General features: G+C 46.0%; 1 protein-coding gene across 1 annotated transcript; it reads left to right on the forward strand.

Moving 5' to 3' along the window:
• Positions 1-1,437: 1,437 nt before the first annotated feature.
• Positions 1,438-9,081, forward strand: NIFK (nucleolar protein interacting with the FHA domain of MKI67). Its single transcript, XM_075001073.1, has 6 exons — positions 1,438-1,580; positions 2,014-2,142; positions 3,412-3,520; positions 4,736-4,947; positions 7,153-7,227; positions 8,885-9,081. The coding sequence occupies exons 1-6, from the start codon at positions 1,458-1,460 to the stop codon at positions 9,059-9,061; spliced, it is 825 nt and encodes a 274-aa protein (XP_074857174.1). The 5' UTR covers positions 1,438-1,457; the 3' UTR covers positions 9,062-9,081.
• The last annotated feature ends 513 nt before the right edge of the window (positions 9,082-9,594 follow it).

Below are 9,594 nucleotides of genomic sequence, written 5' to 3' on the forward strand. Positions count from 1 at the left end.
GTAACAGAGGTAGCCATGTTAGTCTGTACTCCAACAAAACAAAGCAGCAGAAATGCAGTATTTTAAAGACTAACAAAACAATTTATTCGGTGATGAGCTTTTGTGGGACAGACCCACTACATCTGATGAAGTGGGTCTGTCCCACAAAAGCTCATCACCAAATAAATCATTTTGTTAAGTTTGAGAGTAAAGCAGAGAGAAGCCAAAGAAGATGGCTGACAAGCCTTTTACTGTACCAGGTTGATTGGAGGCAGCAGCATTACTCGCTTTCTCCTCACCTCCCACTGCTGGGCTGGGGAGGGTTAGGGCTAGAAAGATCATGGGGTCTTTCTTCCTTCCTCTCCATTCAGGATTGGAGGGTAGCAGCTGTTGGGTGCTCTCACCAATCCCTTCAGAATTCAGGGTGCCGTATAGGACCTACTTGCTTATATTCTACAACCTGTGTCCTTATTTTATTGAGAAAATTATATTACTGTAATGCTGAGGAGCTCCAGTGATGGACTAAGTGCACATTGTACTAGATACAGTACAAACAACAAAAAGAAACTCCATGGCCAAGGTGCTTATAACAAAAGTACAAGCCAGACATCAGATTGATACAGATGGAAGGGAGGACCTATAAGTAAATTGGATGATGCAGTCATCATGGTTAGCACACCAGTGCCTTACCATTGTCAACATTTTTAGAGCCCTGCAGATATTCACAAAGGCCCGCGTTGCTGTCACTGCACATAGATTCTGGATACTGCCCAGGGTTCCACTGCTGGCCCCATGCCTAGAGTCCCACATGCACAGCAGGCAGTTGCCTAGGGCATTAGGTGCCCCAAATTTAGTAATACTCTATGCAGCTCTGTATTTTGTGTAGACCTAAGGTTGGCCCTGGCCTTGAAAACCTGACAGCCACACCCCAGAAGACAGATAGAGGTTGTCTTCTAAAACACAGATTCCAGTCTGTTCAACAAGAGACTTCATTGAGGAGGAGCAAAGAGTCAGGCAAAGGTGGGTTGTGCAAAAGGCTGTCATGCTAAGGCTGCACAGGCCTGGAAGGAGGTCCAGAAGTTTGTCTTCTGTTCACAAGTACAATCAATTTTACAGTAATGGTAGCGGCCCCAGGCTTTTTACCGGTCTTCCAGAAGCTTTGGAAAAGCACAGGCCTCCAACTGGCACCGAGACTTCCTTCAGCTCCCTACTCCTGGGGGATAGTTTGTTATCTCTGTGTCACACTGTCTCGCCTGTCGCACGGGTAGTGCAAGGCCAGACCCGCTCGCCAGAGTGCGCCACGTGCCCGCAGGCAGGATACGGGCGACGCTATCCCCGCTCTGTCCGCCAGAGGTCGCTGCGGCCCTAAGCCTCCGCTCAGCCCCCGACCGGAGTGGGCCGGAGAGCACATCCCGTTGGGGACCCGGAAGCGGAAGTGGTATTGTTTCGCGCCCGGCGTGGTGCCATGTGACAGTGGTATGGCGGCGACAGGGGAGGCGGTGGGGCCGTCGGCCTCTCTCCCTCTCCTCTCTCTGGACCCGCAGCTGCAGCGGCAGTTCCAGGACAAGGTGTTGCGCGTCCGCACCGGCAAGGCGGCCAAGGTGAGTTCGGGTCCCGCACCGGCGTATGTCCGCCCAGCCCGGGTCCTGCGCGGGAGCTACCTTGGGAAGGGGCGGAGCGGACCCAGGCCCGGACCCAGCCACCCTCCCCCCCCCGGAGACAGTGTAGCAAAGCGACCCCAACACGCACGGGCTGGGCTGGGCTGGGCTGGGCCGGGCCCCGAAGCAGGGGTAGTGGAGATGTTTCTATGGGGACACCTTGTTCAGACCTCCACGTGTTCGTGGTGTGATGGAGAAGATCAAAGCTAGTGGAGAGCTGGTAACGGAGCAAACCGGGAAATCGGTCTGGGCTGCAGCCGGCTGTGTTAGAAGAGTCGCTATGCTGGGACCGGATTGGTAGTCTTCGGGTCCTTGGGCTTCAGGTGCGTGAATGGTCCTGTGTCTTTAATGTTACCTGTATTTTTTATATTCACAGCATGAGAAGCTGACTCCTGGTGTCATTTATATAGGGCATCTTCCGAGGGGCCTTTATGAGCCACAAATCCAGGAGTACTTCAGCCAGTTTGGAACAGTCACCAGACTTCGGGTTTCAAGAAGTAAAAAGGTAAAAATAACTGTTTGGCACTGTCTGGTTTCCTAACTGCCATTATTACTGGCATTTTTTTTATTTGTTCCATAGTCTCACATTACTTCTAATGGGGAAAAAGTATTAAATGAAATACTGGACAGAGGCTATTTGCATGATGGTGTGTTCACCTGCTTGTCCAGCAGCCAAGCTGCTCTCAGGACCTTCCTGCTAGCTCTGTGTGTGTGTGTGTGTGTGTGTGTGTGAGAGAGAGAGAGGGAGGGAGGGAAGTGCTAATGTCAGGGTGTCCCTCTGCCCAATACCCCATCTCTTCAGGGCAGGGGGAGACACAGGAGTGTTGCCCCAGTCAGAAGTAAGAAAGGTGGTCAAGACAAATGCTCCTCAAAGAGAAGCTTTTCCTAAGATTTCTCATGTAGCTAGCTCATGTCTTTTCTTTCCCCATCCTGCGATACCCCACTCCCAGAGTTTATCATATACCCCTTCTTTGTGTCACATGGTGTCCTTGCCTCACATACACACACTATGCTGCATATACTCTCCCAGTCTCTGTGGAAGAGCACCATGCACAAAATCAGTGTCTGTGTCAACGCATACACTCTCTTACCGCAAACCCCGCCTCAGCTCTGCCCCCTTCTGCTTGGGGCCTTGCCTTTTCTGGGAGCCTGGAGTTTGCACCTACTGGCTTCCCAAAATTCATAGAGTGGTGCCCCTGCAAAAATCATTGTCTACCCCTGTTCCAGAGGCTGATTGAACTTTGGTCAGGGACTTTAAATCATTTAAGTTACTTTGAGTCCAGCTCTGATTACTGATGATAAATGTATTTTGAAGTCTTACAAGCAAAAAGTTATTGGTTCCATCCATTTTGTAGCCTAGAGGGAAAAGAATTGCAGTTACTGTAAATGTGGTCCTTTCAGAAAAGGTTTGAGATAAATAGGCAGATGCTGTGAGGAAGTTTTCCCTGGTTCTGTGGATAAACAGAGGTCCAACGCTGATGCTTTAAATCTAGGTCCTTTCATCAGAAAAAAACACACAAGTGAGAATTGTTCTCTGAGTACTTTAAATGCATTACACAGTTGATTGAATGTAACAGAGGAGGGTCAATGGATCTTGTACATCATAGTCTAACTTTGCCCTAAGACATGCACCGTTTACTGAGTTTACTGGAAGTTGCATTTCATAATCTCAGAACTATGACCCTTGAAAGCCTGAAAAAGAATCTAGTGTAGTTCTCAGTCTTAGTGCATAAGCATAATCTAGATTTCTGATACCACTGTCATTGTTTGGCAGACAGGAAACAGCAAAGGCTATGGATTTGTAGAGTTTGAATCTGATGAAGTTGCTAAGATTGTTGCAGATACCATGAACAACTACCTGTTCTGTGAAAGACTGCTAAAGTGTGAGTATTGGGACTTTGGTGGGCATGTGAATGTCAAGGAAATTTTGCATTTTCATGCAAGGAACTCTTCCAAGTGAATATCACCAATTCTTTTTTCCGTTCTCTGTTCCCCACATGTGCATTCCTTACAGTCTTATAAGTGCTAAGACTGTCTAAGATTTCCAGAGGGATCCCCATCTCCATTTGAAATTTTTTAGGGGTTCACAAATGAAAAAAGGTTGAAAATCACTGCCCTCTGAAGCATCTGTCTCTGACAACTGTTATAAAAGGGATACTGGGCTAGATAAACCATTTATCAACTTCATGGTCATGTATCACAGACCATAAATTTTGATGTCTCTTTCTTCCTGAGAGTGCCCTATCAAAGGGGATTTGAAAATTGGTAAATTTCATGTTTACATGTCTGATTGGGCAAGGTAAGGGCAAGATTTGTCCCTCCCCTTCAAACTGCTCTGGCAGTGGGGAGGGGTCCAAACCAGACCCACTTCTGGGTGCCTCCCCTGCTGCAGGATGCTGTCTGGAATTGGGCAGCAGCCTGAGATTCCTTCAGCTGGAGGAGGCTTGTGGAGTTGGATCTTACCTTCCCTGTGCTGCTGGCGGTGCCTCATCAAAGGGGACTTCCTAGGTCTAACTGGGCAGTGGAGGGACAGGACTTGTCCATCTCCTGCACAGGTGCTAGGGGTGAGGAGAGGTCAGACATTCACTTCAGGGTGCCTACCCTGCTGCAGAATGCTGTCTGGGACTGGTTGGCAACCTGAGTTTCCTGCAGTTGACTGCAGGGTACAGGGGCTGCAGCGCTTTCTGCAGCTGTGGAGAGGGAGAGAGTCCTGACCAGCTTGGAAGGGACAATACTAACAGTGAGGATGCCCTGGCTGAGGTGCTCCCAGCTGCACAGGGAAGATGAGACCCAATTTTATCTCTTGGAACTGCCTGTAGTTTCATGAAGCTCTGAAGGCAGCACAGAAATAAGGGTGGCAACCCCGTTACCTCTGCCCCTCCAATCTCCTTTTGGGTCAGGACCCCACAGTTACAGTACCATGAAATTTCAGGCTTAACTAACTGAATACATTAAATATACCAGTTTTCAAATTCTTGATTGTGAAATTGGGCATAATGAACCATGAACTTGGTAGGGCTTGAACTGTTGGTCTAACCCAGTATGGCCTGTCTTACCTTCTCAACTGTTGATTTTGTATGATCTGCTTTATGACACAGGTGAATTTGTGCCACCTGAAAAGGTCCAAGAAAACCTTTTCAGAGGCAGTGAGAGGACATTTAGGAAGCCATCACGTCCGGCAGTCAAGCGATATAACAAGAAACGAACACCCCAAGAGAAGGCCAGGATGACATTGAGACTACTAAAAAATGAGAAACGGTTACGAAAAAGGCTGGCTGAGAAGGGAATAGATTATGACTTTCCTGGATTTGTAAGTAGAGTCTCTCCTGGTTGCTTGGTCAAGTAGTAAATTGCAAGTTTGCGTGTAAGACTGTGCTAAATAGGAGAAAGTGTTGCATCCATTATAAGTGACCAATCTAAAAATATTACATTTAATATGGAAAATGGTGCAGAGACTAAATCACAATGAGGACAGCATGAGAGCTTGTAGAAATCATACAGTGGATTGTGTGTTCTACCAGACTTGGAGTGTGTCTGAACTAAGGACCTTACAGTGGCACAGCTGTATCACAACTGTGCTGCTCTAGGATTAGTAAGCCACTCTTTGACAGGAGAAAGGGGTGGGTTTTACAGCCTGACTGACAAAAGCAGTAGTTCTTACTTTTTCTTTCTGAATTGAAGGTAGAATAAATGGTTTGCTCAAAGTCACCCTGGAAGGCTGTGGCAGAGCAGGGAAGCCAAGTAGTCCAAAGTATAGTAAAATGTAAGGAATGTGCCAGCAGGAACCCAGTGCTGCTGAAGGCTAGGAGGAATGTCTCCCCCAGAGATCATTTGCATGAGAATGCAAAGGTGTGCATATGTGATACCTTGCAAAAAAAGACTGATGGGTAGCTAGGAAGCAATCAAAAATGTAACCCTTCTGCTGGAAGGAGTTGGCAGCAACCAGGGCTGGGTTCAACATCTAGGGGTTCCTTTTCATCCATCTCGCACAGAACCAGCTCAAGTCCCCACCCAGTAGCCTGGGAAATTCACACACCCCTGGCGCCCCAGAGTGGCAATGCTTCCCCTCTCGCAAGCACAGACTTGAGTGTAGAAAAGAACATTTAATAAAAGAGGCAGAAAGGTCGATTAGCATAATCTTGGGAACACACCACACCCAGAGTTCATAACCAATCCTCAAGTAACTGTCCCAGCTCAAATGCATTGAGCAATGTCCTTGGCCTCTCAGGCTCACCAGTCTAATACTGTAAACAGGCAATCCACACACCCAACTTTCTCCATACCCCAATTCAAACGCCCCGCTTACAACTCGGTCCAGACTGTGCGGGCCCTGACATCTGCCACTGATGCATTCCCCCATGGAAGCTGAGACAATGCCACCTTTGCGTCGGTCCGGCGTTCTTCTTGATCCTTGCCAGCTGCTGCACTGGCCGGCTGCTGGTTGCACAGTCTGTCCGTTTGCTGCTCCTTCTGGAGCCAGTCCGCCAGTCACACCATCCGTCTGCTGCTCCTACCAGCCAGCCGCCGGTCACGCCATTTGCTGTGGGTTTGGCCTGAGGCAAAACCCTGTGATTTCAGCTCTTAGAGGCCTCAGCTGCCACCCTGTGATTTCAGCTCACAGCATCTACCACAGTAGCGTCTCATACAAGATACAAACACTAGTATCCAGCTCTATCTTTTAACAGGTGGGATGGGCTAGTCAAACCAGGCTTATAGCTATATGACCAAGGCTTAGGCAGGGCCAAGGCACTCAGCTAGCTGGTTCAACAAAACCTCATTGCTTCCTTGCTACCCATCAATCTTTGTTTGCAAGGTATCACATATGCACACCTTTCCATTTTCATGCAAATGATCTCTGGGAGACACATTCCTCCCAGCCCTCAGCAGCATTGAGTTCCTGCTGGCACATTCCGCATGCGTGTGTGCAATCCAGAGTATAGTCCTAGGCTAGCAGTGGGATGAAAGTCTTAAATATTGCAGGTCTAATCATATATTGTTAGTAGACATATTAATGTACCATAAGGGTTCTCTTATTTCTGTGACTGTAGTGGAGATGTACAGTAGAACTCCGAGATACACACACTTGTGCTTATTTCAAATTAATGAGACTTGGAGTGGCAGGGAGCTGGGGCCTAGCTCCAGACTGCCTGGCACCAGCTCCCTGGCACTCAGTTGCTGAGAAGCTGACTAGCTGCTGCCTGGCTCCCACAAGTGCAGAGGAGCTGGGAGCCAGGAGCCAGGGTGATGCCTGGTTCCTGGCTCCCCCTGACTTGCATGAAATTTGAGTTATGCAAGGTTGCACAGGAATGCAACTCGGGGTTCTGCTGTACACCAAATCACATTCCTTGACTTGTGTGGCATGATAGGTTAATTCACTGGTTCAGGCATAATAGTTAGAGTAACAATTTTATAACCAAGGGAAAGAAGCCTGTAGGCTATGTTAAGAGAACCTCAATAACTTCGCATTAAAAGGCAATTTTGTGTAATGAACTCTTTGACCTATTTGTTTTCATAGGCCGCACAGATGCCTCAAAAGAAAAAAAATGTTTCAAATTCCAGCTCGAACCTGAACGTATCTGTGAACAGCCAGGTAAAATCCAACTGATCTCAGTAGGTTTTATGCAGTCAAATGGCACAAGCATGTGTTCTTAGAGACACATGACTGGTTATTTTGGTTCCCTGTGTTTCTTGAGCCTATTTCTATGGCGTCTGTTGTGCAGCTCAGAGACTGACTTTGCAGTAATAACAGTTGCAGCGTGAGTTAAAGTATATATTTCAGAATGGAAGGCAGCATGTGCTGTCTTGGCAGCAGCAGAGGTCTTTAGTTTTGTCTATATTGGAAAATTTTACCAACTCTTAGTGATAAGAATGCACTAAATGTGGCTTTTTATGCTGCCTGTGCATCCTGTCTCAATGTCCTCAAAATGCACACTGCACCAGGGGAGAGGCATCCCAGTGTCTTTCAGAGCAATGTCTGGCTTCACGTTTACACTCGGTATACTGTAGGATACCTTCATTCCTCTAAAAGGACTGTGGGAATTTGATCTGGAGTTCCACAGTTTCCTGTTCCATCCCATTTATTTACTGCTCTTTTTACATGCTGTTTTCAACTTGTCTCCAAAGGAGAATGAAACAAAGCAAACAGCTGCTCAGCTCTCTTCTCCAGCCAGTGTTAGAGAGAGTTGCATTTTGACAATCATCATTGCTGGATGACTGTTCATACTTGCACTAGCACTGTGCCAACAGATAGTTTATTTCACTTGAAAAAATGGCAAAATAGTGTGTTTTTCAGCAAGACTCAAAATTATGTGTGAATGGGAAGCCTGGGCCAACAGAAGGAAAGTTCTGCTAGTAAAACATTCTAGTGTAGACTAGGCCTGGCAGTCTGCTAATCAGGTATAAAATAAGCTAAAAGATGTCGGGAGTTGCCATCAGTTTTGTAAAACAAGTAATTGTGGTTAGAAAGGGAACATTCCCATGTGTGAGATTTCATACCTTTGAGTCAAAAAGCCTAAAGAACACTGAGGTTTCACCTACTGCTTAGCAATGTCAGAACGAGAGTTATGGACGCAGCACCTGAGCCATCTCCATTTAAATGCACACATGGAAAGATCCAGCTGTGTGTGTGTGTGAGGGGTTGGGCTGTCGTTTCGATCCACATGAAAAAGGTGTCATAGCAGGTAACTGCTGTGTGGTGACTGGGTAATTCGGTGGGGTTGGCTTGGCTTTTGTGAAAAGAGCAGAGCCAACTATCCGAGGGACTTGTTAAATAAGAAAATTGAATGCATGGAAATATGGGTTATTTAATATTGTCTTTGTGATTTGGAAAATGTTAATTTTTACTCAACTGTGGATTTACAAGGGACCAATATCTCTGGTCCTTAAATGTTTCTTCATTTGTTATACCTTCTGTTTATCCATATTTTTGCCTAATTTTTTTCCTTAGTTCTCTAAGTCAAGGAGTAATTGTCTTAATGCCTAAAAACTAGAGCAACTCATGTAATTTGTTCAGGGGAATAAAAATGACTGTAATTGGTATTTCTCTGGCACCATTGCTAAAACACATGGATCTATTTGTACAATCAATTTAAAAAGCTTTCCAGTTCAGAAATCATTCTCACTTGATATCTTCTGGCAGTTGTTCCACGTGTAGGGAATCAGGCAGGAGATGGATTTGATGCCACCCAGGACATGTCTGTTAGGGAAGATGTCCCACTAATGGTAACTTCCTTATTTGATTTATCTAGGACCTAACCCCAGCTTGTACGCCAACAGCACTAGAGAATTGGAAATTGCGAGCAGCTGAAAGTGATGAAGATGAAATAACCTTCAGATTGCCTCCAGCAAGTGTAAAGAGTCCTGCTCAAAAGACCAAGAAGAGAGTGAAGCTGCAGAAAAAAATTAACCCAAAGAAACAGAAATAAACAAAGTTGGAGCCTATGTAGCCAAGTTTTTCTTAATTGCAAAGGATGTTTGCAAGCTGGAATTTCCTTTGGTTGTTACTGACTCTTGTTCATTCTTGCCTTGACTAGAACAGTGGTTCTCAACCTCTCCGATATTGGGGGCCCTGTCCATCTGGTCCAGAGGTATTCCCACTAAATAACAAGGGAGAGCAAGCTGCAGCCCCACCATGTGAAAACAAATGCTCAGAACTCTCTCTAATCCATGTCTGTTAATCAGTGTAGATGAAGTTTGTGTTTTAACATGACCACTGTCACTTGGAAGTAGCTCTTTAATGTCCTACTGTTCTCTCAATAGAACAGCAAGGAAATCAAACCTATCTTTGCGAGCTAACTGATGGCAGTATATGTAACATTCCTAATTCATATAGGGATATCAATTTTGCAGAAACGTTTTAGAAGTACATTGTGACTTTCAGTAGCAGTGCTTGTATTAACAGGATGAATGCTTTTTCTACATTAATGGCGTATTCATCTACATGAAGAGACTAATTTAG

This window comes from Carettochelys insculpta, chromosome 8, assembly GCF_033958435.1.
Source record: "Carettochelys insculpta isolate YL-2023 chromosome 8, ASM3395843v1, whole genome shotgun sequence".
Taxonomy (NCBI): Eukaryota; Metazoa; Chordata; order Testudines; family Carettochelyidae; genus Carettochelys; species Carettochelys insculpta.

Bases quoted from the DNA above. Each gene is read 5' to 3' on its own strand.
- NIFK (XM_075001073.1), top strand. From the start codon at position 1,458: ATGGCGGCGACAGGGGAGGCGGTGGGGCCGTCGGCCTCTCTCCCTCTC. The intron at 1,581-2,013 runs GTGAGTTCGGGT...TTATATTCACAG, and splicing joins GCACCGGCAAGGCGGCCAAG to CATGAGAAGCTGACTCCTGG. The intron at 7,228-8,884 runs GTAAAATCCAAC...TGATTTATCTAG, and splicing joins ACGTATCTGTGAACAGCCAG to GACCTAACCCCAGCTTGTAC.